The 24854-nt window shown below is 38.4% G+C and overlaps 1 protein-coding gene across 12 annotated transcripts; it reads right to left on the bottom strand.

The window, feature by feature from the left end:
* Positions 1-1408: 1408 nt before the first annotated feature.
* klc1a (kinesin light chain 1a) lies at positions 1409-23532 on the bottom strand. Of its 12 annotated transcripts, none has more exons than XM_060872384.1 (18): positions 23342-23532; positions 19169-19445; positions 18978-19043; positions 18666-18830; positions 18506-18584; positions 16972-17197; positions 16615-16702; positions 15983-16084; positions 13701-13874; positions 12405-12504; positions 12169-12221; positions 12006-12073; positions 11765-11873; positions 11378-11512; positions 7732-7782; positions 7091-7221; positions 5036-5102; positions 1409-2814 (listed from the first exon to the last, which is right to left on the bottom strand). In XM_060872384.1, exons 2-18 carry the CDS (start codon positions 19442-19444, stop codon positions 2749-2751), a joined length of 1956 nt encoding a protein of 651 aa, XP_060728367.1. In that variant the 5' UTR covers position 19445; positions 23342-23532; the 3' UTR covers positions 1409-2748. The 12 variants fall into 12 exon arrangements, 10 of the variants coding, with proteins under 10 accessions (XP_060728367.1, XP_060728368.1, XP_060728369.1 ...); XM_060872385.1 differs by lacking the exon at positions 23342-23532 and adding an exon at positions 23150-23309; XM_060872386.1 differs by lacking the exon at positions 23342-23532 and adding an exon at positions 20437-20580.
* Positions 23533-24854: the final 1322 nt, after the last annotated feature.

The following is a 24854-nucleotide window of genomic DNA, read 5'->3' on the forward strand; positions in this document are numbered from 1 at the left end:
CAAGATGATGTGGTTTAGCTGTGTATCAGCACAGAAATATCATATATTTTACTTACCATGTCTAATTCATCTGAATCAAGCATAAAACCTGTTACTGCAGGACATACAGTCCATAATTTTTTAGCTAACTCCCCAAAAATAATCTCATTGTTTAAATTAGAACTTTTTTAGAGGTAAAAGTGCCCTATTACCATGGTGGCTTAGTGGTTAGCACGTTCGCCTCATACCTCCAGGGTTGGGGGTTCAATTCCCGCCTCCGCCGTGTGTGTGGAGTTTGCATGTTCTCCCCGTGCCTCAGGGGTTTCCTCCGGGTACTCAGGTTTCCTCCCCAGGTCCAAAGACATGCATGGTAGGTTGATTGACATCTCTGGAAAATTGTCCGTAGTGTGTGATTGCGTGAGTGAATGAGAGTGTGTGTGTGCCCTGCGATGGGTTGGCACTCCGTCCAGGGTGTATCCTGCCTTGATGCCCGATGACGCCTGAGATAGGCACAGGCCCCCCAGTGACCCAAGGTACTTCGGATAAGCGGTAGAAAATGAGTGAGTGAGTGAGAAGTGCCCTATTACATTATAAAGTCTGTTTGTGTTGCTCTTATTTTCGATGTAAAGTTCCACTCATAAGCTTCCACAATAACTGATATGTTTAATGCTAAAGTTAGTTTTCCTATGTGAGAAACCCAACAAACCCTGAGATTACTGACCATCTTCCCTGCTTAACAATTTCAGTTAAAACTGCATAATGCACACATTCTGATTTTAAAGCATGGCTGATGTTGATGGTTAGAATTCAGTAGGCATTCAGTGATTACCATGTTTTGTGTTTATTCATGTGCAATTTTAACACACAACAGTCACAGAACCAAACTTCAATCCATTGTGACAGGTTTAAAGATTTCTAGCCAACACAGCCTCAAAATAAGGAAGGACGAAGTTAAAACCCCAGAACATTCAATTATTATACTGTATCATCTGTCAAATAGTAGCTCAGTAAGTTCAGAAGGCTTTTAAATTTGGGCTTGTGAGTTTTCAACAATTAAGAATCTAAACAAAAAGCATTTTAATGTTTGTTTGAGATATTAAATGATGTGATAATTTAGGATTTATTTTAGGCTGTGTGCTGGACAAAATTCTGAAATCCACTTTATGACCTGACTGTGTACAATAACACTTTACAAGTAACCCTGCAAATAGGAATTCATCAAAATCTATGCTGTTCAGATTCTGCTCAACAGCCTTCAAAAAATCAAAACTTCAAACTTTATACATTTGCTAACAACCGAAGTTATTTCCATCTTCAAGGCGATTGATGTTCATTCTGTGAATGCATTATAAACACACAACTAGACACTTACATGTAATATCATTAACAACTCAAGATAGAAGAAGGATGTATCAGAGACGCACAAGAATGAAGAGAGATTGACAAATTTATTAACAAAGACAACAAGCCAAGCGGCTTCTGTCAGTCCAATTTCATATACATATAAAGTCAAACAGAACAAACACACAAAGCAGCTACAATATTGCACTTTGTCAGAATGCAGAAAAGCAGCCCCAATGCAGATATACATGCAGTGTATACTGTAAGAAACCTGTATGAACGTTATTCGTTTTCCTCACTGATGTTTGCAGAGTTGAACCTTTCCTTCAGTGGTCCAATTTTATTCTAGGAAATTGGCTCACTCTTTGAACCAATATATATTTATATCATTCAATCATAAATTGTAATTGACTTTTAACCAATCAGAAAACATCTCAATCGCTAATTAGAGATTAGATTTAGCGATCAGCGTTGATTAAAAGAGTCAATACATCTCTTGTGTATCTTTTTCAAAATATTTTTTCTATCAGATATATTTACAATATATATATTTTAATATGTATATATAAATATATATATTTATTTATTAAAATGTGACAGATAAAGAAGTAACAACTCAACTGGCAGCCTTTTCCCCAGACCAGTGAAGTGCAGTTTTTCTTGGTACTCATTCTTTGATCCACATTCGTAATTATGGACATTTGAAGGAGAAACATCTGGTTAGTGGACCATTTAAGGCTTTATGGGTAGGCTGAGTCTCAACAAAAATACGAACAACAAAAGAAAAAACTTCAATGCCGTAATCAACATTACAGAATGTAAACAGAGACCTTAAAATAGGTGTGGTTCATAACTTACCACAAAAAAAGTCCAGTAAATGCAGGAAAAACTTATGAACATGAACATCTAGTGTTACTGAAATGAATGGGATAGAAAATGACCAAAAGGGAATAAAGCACATTTGTAACAACTATAAGCACCCATACAAATCACACAGTTACTGTATGTTACTAGATCCTTCACACACATTAGACAAGAAGAAACACAAACATATAGAACATTAATCGTTGGGGAGAAAGTGCAATATATGTGTCAATCCCTAACCTGAGACCGAATAATGTGCCAAGTTAAATTTTATTTCATAAGTTTCACCTGCAGGTTCAATGGTCAAGTTGTTCGGGGCTGGGAGTGCGTTAAGAATGCATGACTGGTAGTTTCACTTGTTCAGCAGTTGACCATAGAATTTCTAGTGTTACATTTGTTTACTTTGTTCTGGAGCGTAAAGGGAAATAAAGGTAAATATCTGTAAAGGGTTTCCTGTGTAAATTAAAAAAAAAAAAAAAATGCTGAGAGAAGGGTGTAGAAGTCGCTTCACTCTGTGCCCTGACTGAACCATCTCGACTTCATCAGCATGTGCTATGCAGAGCTTCAATGCGCTAGGTCAGTGTGACTGGCACTCAGGTCCCGACTTTTCCTCAGACGATTATTTCGCTCCTGTTCATGATAAAGGAGTGAAGAGAAAATGTAGATTTCAAAAATGTAACTCTTTATATACTTTCCTTTTCTGAGTATAAACATACCATTGAGACCATTATAAATCAATAAGAATCTCCTACTTATTTACAGCCAATGCTTATATACATCTAGGCTAAAGATATTCAATCTCACATCTCCATCTCATTTCCACATTACATTCCAGCTTTAATTCAGTACAACACAACTGCAGCTTCAGAAGCACCAACTTGTGTTTAAAACATTTGATAAATTCCCCAATAGCATTTTTAGGAGTTAATTGGGATTATAGCTGTGGCTGTAAGAGGGCCTACCTTAAGAGAATGTGCCTTTTTTGACCTTGGTAACATATGAAAAAAAAAAACTTCCACACAGCCAATATCTTCTCAGGAGCAAGTTCCATTCAACAGACGGCATCACAAGCACGTGTATAAACAACTGTATGCAAATACACAAATCTTGAGATTACACAGACACTGCAGCTTTCCAGAAAATTTCAAACTCTTTCAAACTCCCAAGAATGAACGAACCTCAGTCCAAAAAGACTCAACAAAACCCTAAGAAGGTTTGAAGCCTTTTGGAATCATGTCAGATGAAACTGTCATTCATTCAGGTCACGGGAAGCCTGTGCCTATCTCAGGCGTCATCGGGCATCAAGGCAGGATACACCCTGGACGGAGTGCCAACCCATCGCAGGGCACACACACTCTCATTCACTCACGCACTACGGACAATTTTTCCAGAGATGCCAATCAACCTACCATGCATGTCTTTGGACCGGGGGAGGAAGCCGGAGTACCCGGGGAGAACATGCAAACTCCACACACACAAGGTGGAGGTGGGAATCGAACCCAGACCCTGGAGGTGTGAGGCGAACGTGCTAACCACTAAGCCACCGTGCCCCCCGTCAGATGAAACTGAGCTGTTCAATTGTTTGAGTTTACTTTTTTCCTCAAAGAAAGATTATACACTTTACTGAAAAAGCATGTCTTAACAATAAGGCCTACAAACCTGACTGAGATCTGACCAGTTCTTTCAGTAGGAACCGGCAAAACGTCTGGCACAAAAATGTGAGAAGCATGTGGATGGCCCTAAGTATTTGATTTCTCTGATATAGCAAAGAAAAGCTGAAACAAATTTGTCTTTTCAAGCTATTATTTTGAGCTTGAATCTCTTTATGTATAAACCTTGGGTTTTGACTGTATCTTTAATTTACCAAACATTTAAATTTCAATGCATCAAGACTACTTTATAACAGAGTCACCAATTTGTACTATAAAGCAATGCTTACAGCTCGATGGCACGGAGAGAAACTTTCTATTTTAGGACTACATAGCAAAGTTCTCAGGCTCATCACAAAACAGTATGAAAACAGTTTAGTTACTTCTAAAATGAGACACTGAAATGTGTTTTCAGCATCTTACACCCACACAGGAAGTCTGACTAGTCTTAACTAAATGTCAAATTTCTGTTGCATACAGAGAATCAGAGTGGACCATATACCATAGTTCAGATGTCTTCAAAACACATTTAGTGCATAGTTTTCAAATGTAGACTAAAGTAATGTAAGATTACTAATGTAAGATTAATGTAAGAGGACTTTAGTATTGTTAGACCTTTAGACCTGTGGTTGTATTCATATGTAGATATGTGTAAGTAGTTTGTGTGTGTGTATATATATATATATATTTATATATATTTCTTTCCCTAAGTGTATTTTAAAGCCATCTAATGTTTGTGCCCTTTGCTTATTTAATGCACATAAATGTAATTTCCAAGCAAAAATAAACTAAAAAAACCCAATGTTTTGGTGTAAAATTATTTGAATAATTATCCAAATATTGAATTATATTGAACATATTCTTTATCACTACAATACTCATAACTTTAAGCTTCATTTCTCATGGTTTCATTTCATTGGGGATCCAGTCATCAGTGTCATGGCTATAGGTTATTGTGTAAATTAGTAGTCACAATATATGATATGAGCAGTTAGTATATATGCGGGTGATCTTATACATGGCGCATGTATTTAGACAAAGTTATGTTGCAGTTTGTCAAGGCCCCACTTGGTATCAGAGAAAAGTGTGAGAGTGAAGTCATGAGGAGTGTAAGGCACAATGAACAAATGAATATGAGAGAGAGAGAGAGAGAGAGAGAGAGAGAGAGAGAGAGAGAGAGAGAGAGAGAGAGAGATTCTTACTTTGAAGAGTTCGCCCACAGGTTTGTCCGGTACGTTGAGAACCCCCAGAGAGCTGGCCCTCTTCATGCTGCTTCCGAGAGAGCCACATGCAAGCACACGGTCAGTCAGGTCAAAGGGGAGGAGTGAGGGATGTGTGTGGAGCGTATGAATGGCTGTGAAGCACGGCTGTGCGTGTGTTAACCGTATTAATAAGACTCACACACTGGTTAGGTTACTCTTTAAAAAGGATGTGATGTGTCTTGCTAAAATGAACACAATGGAGCATGCAGTAGTCTTGCCTGGTGTTAAATATATATGGACACTGCTGAAGGATGAGTGTTGGTTAGAAGACACATAAGAGACCAATAACATTTTTTTGCAAGTTATCTATTATACTGTCTTTATCAATTCCAGCCACCTCTTTCAATCAATTTCAATTCTTGTTCACTCTGCTGGAGAGTCTGTGTATTTCAGCTTAACAATGCAGTAAAGCCACTGGGTAACTCCCTAACTGGTATAATAATGTAACCATGGGTACACTGGCACCGACAGGGCATTCCTAATAAGAGGAGGCACAATCAGAACCACAAAAAAATCTCTGAACTAGAGCTGAAACGACAGGAGAAGAAGAATGTGTGGGAGAATTCAAAATACAAAAGGAGAACAAAACTGAAGTTTATAGCAAATGGCAGAGAGAGAGAATAAAGAAGAGAATAAAAAGCCAGGGCAAGCAGAAAACATGAAAGTAAAGAAGGACAGAGAAAGTGAGATGAAATGGAGTAAGCAGGTATGCTATAGACACCGGATTTGCATGGAAATGTTTATTAAAATAAACAGTATAAACAGAAAGCACTTTACATACAAAAGAAAACCATGCAGGCAAAATGAACACTAAAACAGTAAGACGAATAATAAAAAAAAATGTAAAAACTCAATTAATTAAAAATAAATTAAAACATAATAAGGGTTTAGAAAAACATGCTGAAACAGGATGTGCAAACAGTAACTAAAAAAGGAAACAGTTTTTTCCAGGGTGACCACACTACAGATCACACATTATGCACAAATAAACACTTGTATTTATTATTCTGTAAGTTTAATTATGGTCCTCCAGGAAAAAAATACATGCATTATATTAAGATGCTGCTTCCTTTTTGAGTTTAATAAATAAACACCAGAAGGTTACAGAATGAAAGGCTGACATCAGAATTAGGTTAGTGACATTGTGGCATATCATGTTACCGCTTGAATGAATGACAGAAGTAACAGGACACACGAGAGGGAGTCAGCCAGCGGGCTCGTCTTTCAGTGAAATGCATTGGAAACGTTTCCCCATTTTCTGTGTACCCAGGTTCTGCAGGTCAAGCAAGTCAACCCTTTCATCCATTAAGAGTGTTTAGTAGAGCAGATCATGTACACATGCTTTATAATAAACTCTAAAGCAGTGTTCATTTTTACATGCACTCAGTTTTGTCCTGTCAAAGTTCCATCAATAAGTAATTTGTTCTTTGCGGCCAATATAACATACGGCTTTTACCTACATCGAGGTCTAAGGAATGGGCTGTTTCCTCATTCCCTATATTGTTTCTATTTGTCTGTACAAGTCTGTATGTCTCTCTCCAGGACTATTTTCTTCTCTAGTTTTTTTTTCCAGACTCAATAAGATATCCATCTCACTCCTCATGAAACTAGTCCCATGACACCTTTTTTAATGAACTTCATTTAATTCCCTGAAATCTTCTGCTTCATTATATACACATCCACTACGCTTTGTTCTACTGACATCTTACAATACTTTTTTGTTTTGGTTCACTTTCTTGGACCTTGGCCATTCAATACTCCCCAAGATAATTGCATTTCCTTAAGGTCAAGTGAGGGACTTGCTGCAGCAAAAAGCTAGTCCCCACAAGGGTTTAGTGAAAACTGTTAAGTCTTAACCTATTACACCGGTGCCGTTTCATAACAATGCACCACGTTAGTGTTTGGTCCTATCCAGAGTCAGGTCCGTAACCGGGTAGGTTGGGGTGTTGGGAAGGGAATAATCTGAGGGGGAAGTGGGGTAGTAGAGATAGTTACCCAGGATTCTTGGGTTCGTTTTCTCGTGAGCTGCCTCCTTTGAGTTTGCGGACGAGTTTCTCGCTGCTCCGGCGAATCGAGGCTCGGAGTTTACTGAAGGAGCCACTGCGCTTCAACGAGCCTGAGCCATCCTGCAGATAAAGAGGCTTCAGTGTTACACACATGGTCAGCAACACACTCATATTTACCACAAAGCAGTGCACATGTCTGTCAAGTGCATACATGAAGACAGTGCTTCTCAAGCAATTACTATACAGATAAATCATTTCTCAACTGTGTTGAATTTCTGATTATGATGATGCTTGTACAGGTTTAAATATTCATTGTGAAGTTTCAGTAATACTCTGATGACCAGACTAGCAATGCTATTACTATTCATTTATACGATCATATTGTTCTTGTTTCTCATCACACCAAAGCAATAAGAACGTCTGTGATTTGATTAACATACAATATTGTGAGCAGACAGGCAGATTTCATAGAATTTCAGCTGCATTTGACAGCTTCATCCTGTTTTCATCATTTTATTAAAAAAAAAAAAATAAATTTCATGCTTGAATTTCATATGAATTTTCTACAAAATAGCCAGGTGACATTTAGGTGATTGGTTGAATAGTTCGCACTAATCCTGTTTGGTTTACCCCTCTTCGCTCTGCTGCAGTCTCCTCTGTTGTGTGCCCTGAGCACTTCTCCTTATCCAAACAGCCGAGTAAGGTGTGAAGGAAATGACCCAAGATATACAAAAAGTACAGGTCAAGAAAGACAGAGCACTGACACAAAACAAAAAAATTGACCACCACCACCAAACTAATTATAATTAATTGCATTTAATAACAGACACACACACACACAGACACACACACAGGTCAAGTTGCACAAGAGTAGTGTAAGAGATGACTTGCACATAGGTATGGAGACATACAAGGAAACAGGCAAAAGCTGTGGTAAGCACACAGTCAGTTTTATTAGAGTTAGGAAAGACAAGATGCAGCATCATCAGATAGCAGACTAATAGGAAAAGATGTGCATACAACTGCCAAAACACGTCCCTGTTCGTTTCATTTGTTTCTCTTTTTTCTACTTATCTACTCCTTACATTTTCTCTTTTTGTCTATCCATCAGGCACCACCTACAGGACCCATTAAGTAGAAAAGGGAACAATAGGCAGTACTGTACACCAAGTTTAGACAGCAGTTCAAAAGATATAATCATGCTACTGTACAGGGAGCTTGGCTGTCTAGTTTCTTTTTTACTGATAGATGGAGAAGTGAAAAAGATGTGAATTAGAAAGGGACAGAAAGTGAGCATCAATGTGTGGGTTACTGGATAAACACAGATCTGTACATCACACAAAATAGATGTCATGAAGATACTCAAATGAGTGAAAAACTCTGCCTGCTGCCATTAGTGTGAGTCCCAGATTAAGCACTCAGAATTAAAGTTAAAGCCCACTGAGGGGGCTGGCAGAAGCAGGGAGAGTAAATGAGAAACAAATACATATAAGACTTGTACAAGGGTATGAAAAAAAAGATTTGTGAGTCCAGTGGAATAGATTAAAGGTGGCTTATGTCCATATTAGAACAGAAGCAGTAGGACACAATTTGAGTTATGTGTCATGTCCATGAGTGTTAAGCAAAATTACCATCAGTTCTTGCCTTAGGTCATCATATATATAGTGTGATGGTCTGCATTGACCATCAGATTAATATTATACATGATCTGCATACTATTCTAAACATGCATTATCACTGTAAGATCTAAATTAGCAGAAAAGGATTTTCACTCTGGTGCCGTGTGGAAGGGAGTTTAAATTCGGACAAACGGAACATTGACTACATACGAGAGCAATGCAAGAGGCACCACAGTAGTGTTAACACCACACAATCACAAATCTGTACAAGTCAGTACGTAAGAGTGTTTTTAGATTGACAGACAGATACACAGAGAGTAAAGACAGTTAAATAGATCAAGAGCGGTTCCTGTGTCGTTAGTATCAAGGAAATATATATAATTGTTCTACAGTGCCACATATGAGTCAGCTCTGACAAAGAGAAAAAGCCATGTTTAAGCCTATCTGAGCTTCTTTGGCCAGCTAGAGCCCAGATGAGGTTTAGCAGGAGGACGAAGAAAGGAGCCAGTCGGAGAGAGCAGACGGAAAAGGACAAAGGTGCAGAGTGAAGTGAGGCGAGTGTCCATCATGCTGAAGATAAGTTCAACAACCACAACAAGGCACCTGGAGTTACACCTGTACAACCGCACAAGAGATAGGCAGAAAGAGAAAGAGAATAAAAGAGGAAGTAGTGTCAGCAGGGACGTGGAAAGAGAAAGAGATTAAGAGAGTGCACAACAGGAGATACAACAGCATGTTGCATTAGTAGAGATTAAAAGCAAAAGAGAGATGGAAATTCAAAAGAACCAAACATAGGATTCAAGAAATGAGGGACTAAAATCAGACAGGCATCCCAATAGCTTAGTCATGAAAATAACCAGCTGTGCAACACTGGGTGTAACTGCTACAGGTTCAAGTGGCCTTAAAAAGATTAACACACTGCAATAAAGATTAATCTTATTGTCAGCAAACACCTTGCTACTATTTAATCATTTTTAACTATACATCAATCTTTCGTTTTCAACTGTAACTATTCAACATTTCCCGTTGCTGTAACAGCAAAACCTCTCAAAAAATTTCTGTACTAATTATACCAAAGGCACTGGGGTTCCCTTCACCGCTTTAATATTATATGTAGTACCTCCTGTTTTTTGACCTGTCCGACAAAACAAAGGGACACACAATAACACCAAGAGCAGCCAGAAAAATAAAACCACATGCAACCAAATCACGGTGAGAAGACATGAAGAGGAGCAACAAAGAAAGCAGATAAATTAGAATAATAAAAAGAAAGGGTTTAAAAGATTGGCTAAGATGGAATAGTAGCAGGAAACACGTATGAATCAGAAGACAATAATAGAAATATTATAGTGCAATAAGCACACTGTTCATCCACCCAACACACACACACAAGAATAACAGCTCAAAATGACACTTAAGAGAAGTACAGAACACACAGCCCATGCCAGCATATAATGTGTAACCTTAACATGAATATGAACATAAAGACCCTGTGAATGTCTGCAGGTTTAGTGGTCAACAAAGGTAAACATACATGCTGAGTAAATTCAGTTTGGTTTGTTAGTCTGTTAGACACTACATTACAGACAGGGAAAGACGGATATTGCTACAAGAAAAAAGTTAAAAGAGAGAGAATTAGTGTGTGAGCACAGACTCTAACCAGCCTGATGGATGTAACTACAGTCTACAGCAGTCCAGAGAGCAGGAACGTTATGGTGTGGAATGTTGAGTGGTGGATTTGATGCTGTTGCTAAGGAAGCAGACAGTTCAGATCCAAGATTCATAGAGACTACAGCAGAGGTGTGAGGGTCAAAATACTAAAAATCTCCAGGACAGAAACATACTGCAGCTTCTTCTAAGTGCCTTCTACAAAAAAAGGTGTTAGTTAACAGTGTGGCATTTTATATCATTCCTGGTTATTGACTATAGTGTAATAAATGTGTCGTTGTCTAACAAACCCTGTATTATGCAACACAGTTTTGTTATCTGGCAACACCAGAAGAGGATTTAGAAGCAATTGTGAAACACTAAGTAAAGGAATGATATACACATGAAGAATAAAGGCTAAATTAAGGCTTTCTAACTTCAACCTACAAGATTCCTTTAGTAGTAATTATTATTTAATATGCCATACTGAATATACAAATGGGTTAAAAAGCTTTTTTGAAAAAAAAAACTGGTTAATTTAAGAATATTACAGTAAAGCTCTACAACAAATTACATACACAATTATTGTCATATTGCATCACATTACCTAAAGGACCCATTTCTTCAGTAAAGCCTAAATAATACACTAATAAACCATTAGTATATGACACATTCAGCCTTTCTAGCACAGACGGACAGACAGACAAACAAATCATCAAGCCTGATTGATAACAAAATAAGCCCTGATGTTTAATAAACAGTGATATCATCGTAACATTCATTAATCTGACCTGTGTGACTAAACCTACCAGGCTGCAAACATAATAAACATGTGCCATAGAATTTCAAAATCCACTAAAAACAATGAACTTAGATGTCGCACAGTTGCCCTCACTCTCAGTACTGCTACTGACCTATTAACCAGACACCTTAATGTGTGTTTGTGTATGTAAGTGTGGCTGGGCAGTGTGTGCTGCACTTACCCCATTCCATTCGACGCTCATACTCACTTCCTCTCCCCCATCTGGGCCACTCTCGTACTTCACCGTGTCAGAGATTAGACTCTCTCTGCTGCTCTGCTTCTCCCGAGCCTCTGGATCCCCCAGAACCTCAGCCACACGCTGTTTATTGGTTGAATCCAGACCCTGTATGATGTAGGTAGGTAGAACACATGCATACAATATTTATATGGGTTCAAGATATCAATATCAGCCAGCCCTAGATAAAACATTCATTATTGTACATTAGGAAAGGTAACAGTTCTTTCAGAGCAGCTATACATTAGGTCAGCTTTGTAGTATTCCTCCTAATGTACTACCAAGCCAGAATTTACAGGCCTTCCAACTCCAAATAAATGTTTTTCCATTCTTGCATTAGTACTCAAATGATCAGTAAACCTTTTTTTTGGAGCGCATCGCAGCCTCCTCCAGAGTCTCAGCAGCCTCAAACTTGCCCTGCCGCCTGTACAGTGCACCCAGGTTCTTCAGTGTGGTTGTTACAGTTGGGCTACAGGAAAAATATGGAAGAGGATATAAAGATTATAAATAAAGCTAACAATTCAGCAGACATGACTGATACTGCAGACTGTGCCATGGGGGAAAAGAAAAAAACATGCAAAAGAGGAACAAAAATTCTGACCTGTCCACTTTGCAGGCCTTGTACCAACCACCATACTCTACAAATGGGGAGCCATCTTTCTGCTTCCCCTGAAATATTACAATATAACAATTATTTATTAATTATGACCGTTACATTTTAGGATATTTTTGTATTCAAAAGTGGTGAATTTTCACTTCCTCACTTTACTCTGTTCCTCTCTCTCCTCTGCATGCATCCAGATAGGCTTGTTCTCACCTGCACAAATACAAAAAAAAAAAAAAAAACCATTCCACATCAAAAAGACACCAATTGATCTTTTAGATTAGAAACACAAGATGTTTGCTTTTAAACCCTGCTCAGCATGACAGGCAGAGACAGGTTCAGAGTTAAGGCAACTGCACAATTAGCAGAACTTTCTAATAACAGATAATATCTTACCATCTACAGAGCCAAACTCCCTCTCATGCGCTCGTGTTAGGATCTCTTTATAGAGAGTCTCTGCTTGCTTAAACTTCCCTTGCTTCAGATAACATGAGGCCTGAGAAAGAAAGCAAGAGAAAGAGTGAGAGAAAGAAAATGCATCCTTGTCAATTCTGACAACAAGCAGATGTACAAAACACATATTGCCGTATCTGTTGCCTGAGTTGTAATCTATTTCATCATAAGCGATATGCATGCATGCACGCAAGACTGGTCCTTATCCAGCTCATGGGCGGGACATGCCAGGTCTGGCTCTAGTTCCTGACTGAAATATGCCCCTGGTTAAAACTCAATACAGACTGAAGGTGTATGAGGATGCGAAGGCTGAGTTTTGTTGGCCTCTGGGGGTGAGTTTGTGGCGAAGACCAGCAAATATTGCAATGAAAAAACAAAACAGACCGATGAGCAAAAACATTCCTGTGGCTTTTAAACACACTCTCTGCTTGTACAGATCTGTCCCAAATCTTCAAGCAAGGCAAGATCAGCTATTGTCTGCAACAGACCTTAGGGTCTTACTTTATGCCTGTAACCTGTCTGCTGACTGACATGCTCACAGCAAGCTGCAATTACGGTCAATTATGCTGCCGTGATTGCATGTAAACTGATAATGGAAGAGCTCCCGTCTCAGTTACTGTCAATTATATTTCTATTAATAGTTTTTTTTTCCTCATAATTCATATTCAAATTCAATGTATTTGTAGAGCTTGTATAATGTATTTGTATAGAGCTACATATCTCTATCATTAAGCATGGGCAGGAATAATTCTAAATATACACTTCCATAAAGCACAAGAATAAGACTTTTATGGAGCCACATTCTATGCACAGAAATATTTGTAAAAAAGTTTGAATGCATAGTTTACACTCGAATCCGCAAATGCATGGCTGATAAATGAGACCCCTTAAAAAATATGATATGCACTCATGTGCACCATATGTGAAAGCAATGTGCTCCCGTAGATGGACACTGAACGACCTGAGTTTAAAATGTCACTGCAAGGAAAAGTTCAAAGTTCAAAATGTCACTACAAGGAAAGACATGCTGTGATGCAGATGGAAACATGAGGTCTTCTCAGTACATGGAGTCAGAAACAGTTTAAATAAAAGTAAATGTAACTAAAGTAAAGGCTATGTGGAGGATTTAGACAAATGCATTTAGGAAATTGCTGCAGATTTACTGTGGTCTTCAGTTAGCTACGATGACTAACTATAACAACGTAAATACAGAACACTGAACAGTTCTGATGGATTTACCAGATTGTTTTTGGTCTTGGCTACATTGGGGTCATCAGGGCCCAGCTTGGTCTGATAGATTTTAAGCGCTCTCTGGTAGTAATATTCCACCTCCTCATACTTGCCCTGGTTCTGACACAGCAAAGCCAAGTTATTCAGCTGCTTTGCCACATCTGGGTGGTCCTTCCCTAGCACCTGTCAGAAAAACACAAATACACACACAAACAAACACATTCAGCTGCTTAAAAAAAAGACAAACAAATGTGCATGAAGAAAATGTGCAAAAACACAACTGCCAAAAAAAGAGACAGAATTACCATTTGTACATGCACACAGGACTTGTGGGGGAAAAAAGTGAAGGTCTTGGGAGAACTTTGTTTTTAATTAATTACTGTTCTTAAATGATGAAAGAACATTTTGCAAAATGCCGTGCTCAGTTGACAGTCTACAGCTTTAATGTATGTTCTCCTCAATAAAGCTCAACATACATTAAAGCTGTAGACTGTCAACTGAGCACGGCATTTTGCAAAATGTTCTTTCATCATTTAAGAACAGTAATTAATTAAAAACAAAGTATTAAGACTTCAAAACGTAATGTATCCAGAAACAAAAATAAATATTACAAGCAAGTTTAAGAATGTATTAAGCATAGGGTTGTAAAGGGGCTGAAAGTTTCCACGGGAACTTAATCTGGGGAATTTTGGAAATATTCCAAGTTGGAAACTTTACGGGAATTTACAGGAATGTATGGGAATTATTTGGAAATGTATATAAACTATATCATATACAAACATAAATAAACATTTTGTTTGGTCATAAGCAGACATGCATGCAAGGTAATACAAATTTTAAAAATGATGTCTTGACTGATTTAATTGTAAGCATACCTTTGAGTAACACAAAAGCATAATAAACATTATTATACTTGTAAAAAACATATTTCCCTATGGTTGCTGTAAAATGAAAGCATCCCCCACCCTTGCCCTTCTAAAAAAGTCCCAATCAAAATGTAAAATGAAGCATTTTTTCTCAAGCTTATTTGGTCTCTGCTTCTGTGGTATTCAAGGCCTGGAAAATGGAGGTGAATCCCCCCCTTAAGTGATATATAGAGGATTTTTTGCAGGGGGGAGGGGTTTTTATCAAATTATCTGTGCATGTGGTAACACTCCTAACTTACTGCTTATTAAGAGTTAGTAAGGTAGTTAAGTTTAGGTATTGGTTACAATTAAGAATGCAGAATAAGGTAATGCAGGATAAGGCATTAATATGTGCTAAATAAGCACTAATAAACAGCCAATATTCTATTAATATTCATGCTTATAAGCAACTACTTAAATGACCCTAAAATAAAGTTTTACTGTGCATGTTATGGAAGAATGCAAGTACATGCAGGGGGTTTGGCCTCAATGGCCCTCCAGTAAGTAGTGTGCTGTGTGGAAGTGACCGAGGAATGCAGGGTACAAATTAAACTTAAATTGCCTTAAATCTTGTTGTTTTAAACAAAATTATGCTGCAAGAATTTTTTAAACTACATTTAAGTTCCTTGTTATAGGCAACTCTACATTTTTTTCAAATTCCCAGTTAATTCCCATATATTCCCGTTAATTCCCATATATTCCTGTTAATTCCCATGGAAAGTTTCCAGCCTTGAAAATTTCCCGAATTTTGCAACCCTAATTAAGCATGATATTACTTGAAGGAAAACAAGAGTGTTTAAGCCAGAATGAAAAAGCTCTGATTTCACTTCACAGGTTTTTACATGAAGCAACGTCAAAGACTAGTATTGTAATGTGATCATATAATCTTACCTGGCTGTAAAACATTCATACCAGGTCTATTTCATTATATATACAGACTGTTTATTCTTCTTCTGGCTTTATAAGCACAAAACGACAAACTAAAGAAATTGAAATCATAAAATCATTATGTTCCTTTTTTTGACTTCACCAACAAAAAGTATATTTGTAAAACAAAATGTATACATTGTCATATCAATCTCTCGATCACAGACTCAAAGTTAATAATTAACAAAATTACTAAGAATTTTAATAATCGACTCCTTAAGTCCTAAAATTGTAGCTGACTGATTCTTTACGCTGTCTCAGTGTAAGGATTCAATTATTTTAGATTGTAACCTACAGTATAAACATACATATCTTAGCAAAATTAAGCTACAACAATTAACACAAAAAACAAAGAAATACAATAGACAACCCATCAGAATAACCATATGAGCAATATAATGCCCTTAAACACATGCTAATAATATAAAACACCATGACTTTCTCCACTCCACTACCCACCTTTTCTCTGATCTCCAGTGCTCTTTTGCATAGTGGTTCTGCCTCTTTGTATTTCCCACGCTTACCATAAAGGACAGCCAAATTATTCAGTGTAGCGGCCACCTAGTAGACAAGACACACACACACACACACACACAAACAGATTCTTAAAACAACAAAATCAAACAAGTGTTTTGATTTGTGTCAAATACTTGAAGTCATCAGAGTATACAGGAGTGAGTCAGACCTGACCGAAGAACACCATCATTTCAGCCCTGGTGATCAAATCTAAACACAGTAACAGCCCACAGTGTCTTTGATAATCATCTTCTAACCGACATTTGCTCCTCATCCCCATGCATATGTGAGACAACGCAAGTGGGTGGCAAAAGAAAGTACGTGAGTCAGAAAGTTCAGAATGATTCTCTGACCTCTTTTATACACTGAGGATGCAGGTCCTGATGAAGAGCCACACATAAACTGGTAAAACATATCAGCCTAAACAAATAAATACTGTGCCAATAGCTTATTCTCTCTAACGCTCTCTTTACTTTGCCTAAGGTTTTCCCTGAAAGAGGCGATCCTTTACATACACTCAAAGTTTTGTGTAAAATAACAGGTGTTAATACCCCCAAACACACACCCACACATACCGCAGGATGGTCTTTGCCCAGTGTTTTCTCTCTGATATCGAGTGCGTCATTCAGAAGGTTTGCAGCCTCTTTGTACTTATTCTGGTCCCTGAGAAAAGAAGAAAAGAAAGACCAATACAAAGAGAGTTGTAAACTTAGTTGTGAATAATGGACTGACAGGTATAAGGCAAATTAGAGCAGAGTTTTTATCCGCCCCCTTCTTTTATTTTATTGGACCGGTTATGTACTTTTATTAGGTCGTCATATTATTTTTTGCATTTTGATCAGTTAGATTTTTATCAAATTCAATTAATTTTTGTTATTTTGAACAAGAGCTGGTGAAAGACTCAGAACCATATGTATCTCTAGAGGTCAGACCTGTAGACAAGGGCGAGAATGTTGAGCATTGTTGCAACATCAGGGTGGTTGTGGCCTGAGGTCTTTTCCAAGTCCTCCAGTGCCTGTTTACACAGTGGCACGGCCACCTCATAACGGCCCTGAGAAGCATACTGGATCACGAGGTTGTGCAGGGTTCGGAGCCGGGCTGGAATCTCATAGCCTCCCTGCTGAGCTGCTGCTACAGCACTGCTGTGTGTAGGCTGGACTACAGAGAAAAAGATGGACAGAGACAGAGGCAGTGAGACAGTAACTTGGTGCATTAATAAAACAACCTCTAACTGTAAACATATGTTTAAAAAGTGAAGTATAAATGTTCTACTGAGGCTTAGCCATAGCAATTGCATAATTGATATACAATAGAACAGAATACAAGACAATAGTGAGATTTACTTTTACGGTGAGAAACGTTTTGCTTCTGGCTGCTCTTGAGCATTTTGCAAAGGAAATACTCAATTTAAATGTTGAGTATGATGTATGAGGCTTCATTAATACAACCCCCAAAAGAGCAACTTTCTACCATGGAAACCCTGGCCCTTTCTTTTAGGATAAATGGAGAATGTTTTGAGTTTGTTAATGTGAAATTTAATGTCAATGTACACTCAAGGTAGAAAAAATTAGTCTCTTGTTTCATATCATTTAACTATACTGATTAGAAATGGCAACAAAATATTTTGGCCAAAAACGGTTTTAAAAAAATAGAACAATAACAAAAGAAACAGACTTTCAGGCCAACAAGAAAATAGATAGATTTTGACCTAAAAACAATATTACAATGAAGTACACTACAATAAAGTCACTATACATATAAAATACAAAATGATAAAACACTTTTTTTTTTTTTAAATCTTTCTCTACTGCATTAGAGAAAAGCACCTGATACCCTCTGTAAACTATGGACGTGGATCATTGATGCTTTGGGGCCAATTTGTGAGGTTATCAATTGATTTGAAACCAATGTCCAATGTACTGTCCAAGTGCACCATATAATCACAGATTTACATTAAAATTTTAGTTTTGTCCCATGCAAGAACACTAAAAATATTACTGGTTTTCATATAAGGTGCCAATAATTATGTATTTGACTCTATATTATATTCCCACAGATGCAAGATATCGTATGGTTTCCACAAGAGAAAGCTATCCGAGTGTGTTCAGGCTAACAGGCTGCATCTGATAAACGCTAATGTCCACATGAATAAAAGTCTTTCTCCATGACACAGACCACAAGACCCTTTTATCTGTACTCCACAGAGTAGAGAGCAATTAATCAACCACAAAACAAAAAAGAAACCTCAAAAACAGAGACAAAGACACAAAGAAACATGAACCATCTGGCCTATAGTTCGCAAATTTATATTTGATTCTGCCCTGTGCTTCAATTATAGCGCCTATTCGTGTCTAGTGTTCCATTATTTGAAAGCGACCCTGTTTGTTATCTCTTGGGATAGACACATTTAATTAATAAATCTCTTAAGTGGTGAGAAGAACTGGAGAAGAGGACACAGTTACTTACTGCCAGAGGCTGGCTCATCCTGATCATCAGGGAAGAGATCATCCAGAGTCTCTCTGCTCGAGTCAGAGTCTTTGTCATCCTGAAAGAGACAGCAAAACATGAAGAAGGTGAAAGGAGTAAGAGAACAGGGATAAATGCGCAAGGATAGACTTAGGCTTACTGTTGGGCTGAGGTCTTGGTCATATTTTTTTAGCTGATTCATGAACTCCAGGTGCTTCTTTTCCTCCTCCAGCTGGGCCACGCTCTGCTCACTCTTCTGCAGTCGCTGCTGTGTTCCTGCCAGCTCATCACGCAGCCACTGATTCTCCTGGCACAGCCGCCGGACCTGAGACACACAGACACTGTTATACACAGAGTCCACAAGTGAAGGAGGGAAATGGTGTTTGTATGTGCAGATACCAAGAAGCTGAGAACATGGATGAGAAGATAGCTCAAGAAGACATTGTGACTGTGTGTTTGTGTAGCTGTATACCTGTGCACGAAGCTTCTGTTTCTCAGCCTCTACTGCGCTCAGGTGCCCTGAAAGAGCCATCATTACCTGTGGAGTTGAGACATCGAATAATAAAGTCGTTCTTAAATCTTCTTTATCAAAATGCTTGAATAACATGATTTAAGAGTTAAGATTTAAGAGCTGTTTTTTTTTGTAAGAAATGTTCATCCAACCTGCGCTTCACTCAGACCGAGCTCTAGCATTTCCAGTGAGCGTTGAATCATGACAGTCTTTTCTTCTACAGCACGGCCTTCCTGGGTTTGTTTGAGGCAACGCAGCGTTCCCATCAGACCCTCGAGGATGGCCTGGTGTTCAGCACGCAGAGCCTCCAACCCCTGCATCACCTCCCGTGTCCGACACAGCAGCTCATCCTGGGACAGCTTTTCTGCAGGGTCACCCTGCCCCTCCATCTCCTTCACACACACCACACTCGACATTTCCTCACGCATCCTACACACACACACAAAGAAATATTTCCCTCTATGTTGGACTCGATCACAAGTTTTGTTCCTTGCCTTCGTGCATTTGTAGGCTCTCATTTCAGTCTTGAATAGAAAAAACTGAGAGTAAAAAAAAACAACAAAAAAACACCAACACTTTGTTCGGAGCTCACACACCGGTTGTACAGGTTTCAATGAAGGGGGGAAAAATGCATTCACAATACATTTTTTTCCTGCCCTTAACAAAACAATAACACAATTTAACTAGAACCACCCTGAAAAAAAAAAGACAACAGTAGTGGGCTTTCCAATAGCAGCCAATGGAAAATGGGAGAGGAGACGGTTACTAGGAACACAATGTCATTTATGTTGGAAATCTCATTGGCCTATTCAACTCAATCTGAACATCAATCACATTTGTACCAACAACATTAACAAACCTGAAGTGGCTTTTACATGCAATGAACAGCAAAAAGGTTCTTCTACAGGAAAATTTCCAACAATAAATATAGAAGCACTCACTGTTTTTAGACTATTTTAAGAAGAAGAAGAAGAAGTCTACTTGACTGGGGTTCTTTAGACCACACAAATAAGTTGTGATTGCAATTGCCAAGATCTCCTGGCCAACCCTAGACATGAAGAAAGGCAAGTTTGATCTGGCAGGGGATTTCAAAATGAGAAAGCAAACACAGGATTGTTGAAAGTAAACGATGCAAGCAGAATAAAGCTGACACATAAAACACCTGCTTCCAATATTTAAAAAAATCAACACTAAATCTAAGGTCATATATATATATATATATATATATATATATATATATATATATATATATATATATATATATATATATATATATACATATACATATACACACACACATACATACATACATAAAATAAGAAGCCACTTGATTGTTATCTACATAGTGAAGAAAAGAGCTATGATTGCTCTGGCAACAGCCAGCATGAGGAAAAATAGGAAGCATTGGCTAGCAACTCACTTTTCATGTGACAGAGAGAGGCTGGTAGACCGACATGTGACAGCCACCAGGAAGGAAGCACCAGAGCATGCTGGGAGACTAATGAACTCTCTTGAGCTTCACTCTCTCTTGCAAACATCCTCAGGGAATGATGCAACCAGAAAACAACACAAACAACCTTGTACGACTGTGCGTTAGTCTGAGAGCATTCGCATGCTATAATTCACATCATATAGTTAAAGGAAGACGGACATGTTTATTTTTGCTAAGTGCTTTTTATATGTACTAAATATCACAGTTTGGTTATTAACGCTCCATGTTACCCAATATTAGGGCTGACAAAATCATCAATACTCTAATCAAGACTATTTTAAATCAGTCCTGTCTTACAGACACTATATGGTGCCAGAGCTGACAATCTGCAGCACAGATATTCACTACACAGTGCTCCAAGCCATTGACGTGATCATCAATCAGTTCATTTATGCCCCAACTCTTCTTTCCATACTATATACAGAGTATGCTCTACCTTTTCTTTTTATATTACACAGTATGGCCAAAATGCAAGTACAATTTATCAGACTTATCGAATTATTATAAGATAGAGAGAGAGAAAGCACAGGAAATAGTAATAAAACCTGTACAGGGCTGGTTAGTCATTAGGGCTGAAGAGTTAATCTGATCGAGCTGCAGTATGACTCACTGTTCTGTTCAACGGGAAACGTATGAACTCATCGGGAGGAGGATACAACGCTCTAATGCTAATAGTGACAACACCACTGCACAAATTTTCTCTGTTAAAGACAAAGTGAAGACAGCAACATCACATCACAACAAAGAGAAAGACCATGTGCCAACATATCACGTCACGATGTGGTAGCAACAGCAGAGGACACGCTGACATTTTTATTCATTACTGTTCAGAGCAGCATTCGGCCATCTTTGCCTCTGGGTCCTCTGTCTCCCATATCTTAAATCTCAAATCTTTTTACCATCACTTCTTCAACATTTGTCACTGCCATTGCTGTCCATGTGGTTTTGTGTTAGGAGAAATTGAGTTTGCTGCACTCATTCTATAGACCACATAGTTCAGTCCTGATTAAGTCTGCAATCAGAAGCTATTCTGCTAATGCTATATTTAGGGTGCTAACTCAAACCCTGCTGCATTTTCCCCTTTGGTATGGTTCATTTAGGGAGTTGTGAAGACAGCAATCACACTCTGGTGAGGACTTGAACACCCTGTCCTTCAGCATCTGAGCGAGGAGGTCTCAGTCTGATTTCAATCACTAGAAAGGGAATCAAACATGCTACATTTTTTGATGTGTGAGATGCTGAACTTGGGTCATGAAGTGAGCGACAAACAAAAAGAAAATGCAAACACAAAAATGATTTCATCTACTTATTTATGAAATTATCAGGTCAGTTAATGAGCACCATTTCCGCACGTTTTCATTTTTAATTGATTTTTGTGATTTCTTCATTCTGTCACGGTATTTCTGAACCAAACCGTTTTCCACAAGTATCTTTGCAGCTCTATAGGGCTTATCAAGGATTCTTCATATTTTGGTATGTTAAATAAAGTGTAATGTAAAACTAAACCAAAAAGTTGTAGTCAGTCAACAAATAAAGACCAACAAATACACACTTCTTACTGAAATCGAGCCTTTCTTAGGTTAGAAAAGCAGAAGCTTTTAAAAAGGTACAGATTTCTCCTAATTCTATCTGAAAAAGAAGAAGCGAAACACATACAGCATGCAAGAGAAATTAAATATCTCATCTAAAAGACGTCCTTCAGAACCGTAACAAAAGCATACCGACAGTTTTGTACTGCTTGCTTTGTCTGGCATAAACACAAACCATGTGTTCCACCATACCAGCAACAAACATTTCAGCGTAACATGTACCTCGTGCCACAATTTTTACTGTCATAATAACTAAAAGTCCTACATACATAGACACATAGATATCTCATGCAAGGTCATGTAATAGATTCCCTAAATAAACTACTTCTCTCCTTTAAAGGCCACTGCTGTTAAAGGTTGATGTGAGACACAAGGCTGCATCTTCCTACCCAAAACACACAAAACACACCAAGCTATGTCAAACGACCAAAGGCCATAGCATGAATACTAATGAAAAACTAACAAGGCTTAACTATGTCACAGACCAATGAAGCACCTCTTACCATTAAATAAATAAATAAATATATAAATACAGGACAAATAAACTCCATATCCAAGACAACTACATTGGAATATCAATGTGACACTTCATTAAAGATAAATCATAAAGAAAATATCATGCAGACGCGTTATAAAGCGTCTTAAAGCGTTAAGACAGATCATACTGAATTAAATCTTACGTCTTGGGTATTTATATAAATACTAGCTATATATAGATGTGTAGTTACATCAAAGAAACGACCCAACTTTCGATAAGGAGCTTCACAATATTTATTTATCTTTAGCTAACCTCAGCTAAGAACCAGTTTAAACAGTTCACAGGATAATTCAGTGACGTCCTGAAACATCTGTATTACATTTATATTTTCTAAATTTCCTGTGAAACCATTTCTGTTCGAACATATTGATGAGTAAAGATCTGCACTCCGGGAAACCAACAAAATCGGTTTGCGGCTAAAAGCTAACTAGCTAAAACCCCGCAGCTTCCTCGCTAAACCAGAGACGCTAGCAGCTCTGTTCACTGCATTTCTAACCGAAGCTAATGATCTTACTATTTAGTTTGATTAATCAGTTCCAGTGACCACGTTTACTCCGAATGTATAAATCCAGATTGGGGACTCATATAGATTTTAGCTTGCTAGCTAACAGTCGTGTTTGACATGAGACGCTGGCACTCCCAGTTAGATTCAGTGTTATAAAGTAAACACTAATTTTACCGAGACGAAGGAATGAACAGCACTTACGGTTCTGTAGAACATCAAGTCGCGTCAAAATGTTTACTCAGTAATGTTTGACGTTTAGTTTATTTTTTTTTTCTTTCAAAAAGGAGAGCTGAGTGTTGGGGCTCTGAATGAGCAGCCCATCCGGTGAGGCGGTGAAGGTGCACTGTGTGCGATGAGCTTCTCTCCGCGCCGCTCTGGAGAGAATAGCTTTAGTCCTCTGAGCTCATGCTGCAGGAGCCTCAGTCACTCACTCACTCATTCACTCAGTCACTTACCTCACTCAGTCACTCAGTCACTCACTCACTCATTCACTCACCTCACTCATTCACTCACTCACTCATTCACTCAGTCACTTACCTCACTCATTCACTCACTCACTCATTCACTCAGTCACTTACCTCACTCAGTCACTCACTCACTCAGTCACTTACCTCACTCAGTCACTCACTCACTCATTCACTCAGTCACTTACCTCACTCAGTCACTCACTCACTCATTCACTTACCTCACTCAGTCACTCACTCACTCAGTCACTCACTCACTCAGTCACTTACCTCACTCAGTCACTCATTCACTTACCTCACTCAGTCACTCACTCACTCATTCACTCAGTCAGTCACTCAGTCAGTCAGTCACTCACTCATTCACTCAGTCACTTACCTCACTCAGTCACTCACTCACTCAGTCACTTACCTCACTCAGTCACTCACTCACTCATTCACTCAGTCACTTACCTCACTCAGTCAGTCACTCACTCATTCACTCAGTCAGTCAGTCACTCACTCATTCACTCAATCACTCTCACTCAGTCACTCACTCTCACTCAGTCACTTACCTCACTCACTCATTCACTCACTCACTCACTCATTCACTCACTGTCACTTACCTCACTCACTCATTCACTCACTCATTCACTTAGTCACTTACCTCACTCACTCACTCTCACTCACTCATTCACTCACTCAGTCACTCTCACTCACTCACTCATTCACTTAGTCACTCACTCTCACTCATTCACTCACTCACTCACTCATTCACTTACTGTCACCTACCTCACTCACTCATTCACTCACTCAGTCACGCACTCACTCAGTCACTCACTCACTCATTCACTTACTCAGTCACTTACCTCACTCACTCACTCTCTCACTCAGTCACTCATTCACTCTCTCATTCAGTCACTCACTCAGTCATTCACTCACTCAGTCATGCACTCAATCACTCACTCACCTCACTCTCTCACTTAGTCACTCACTCACTGTATTAGGGAGTTTTACTGTATCTTCCCACCTTTGCCTCTGGCTTGCTCACTGGGTATTAATTTATAAATTTTACAACTGTCATTTCCGTAACGTTGCTTTGTAGCAATATCTGTTGTTAAATCAATAGTTGAGTCAATAACAGGCAGACACATAGATAGAGGTTTAAATCTGGTATCTTCATGTCTCTATTGCATATTCAGTGGACATTTGAGATTAAATATATGCATGTACTGTATGTCATGTTTTTAATTTATATGCTTGTAATTTGCATT

This window comes from Tachysurus vachellii, chromosome 6, assembly GCF_030014155.1.
Source record: "Tachysurus vachellii isolate PV-2020 chromosome 6, HZAU_Pvac_v1, whole genome shotgun sequence".
NCBI classification, from domain to species: domain Eukaryota; kingdom Metazoa; phylum Chordata; class Actinopteri; order Siluriformes; family Bagridae; genus Tachysurus; species Tachysurus vachellii.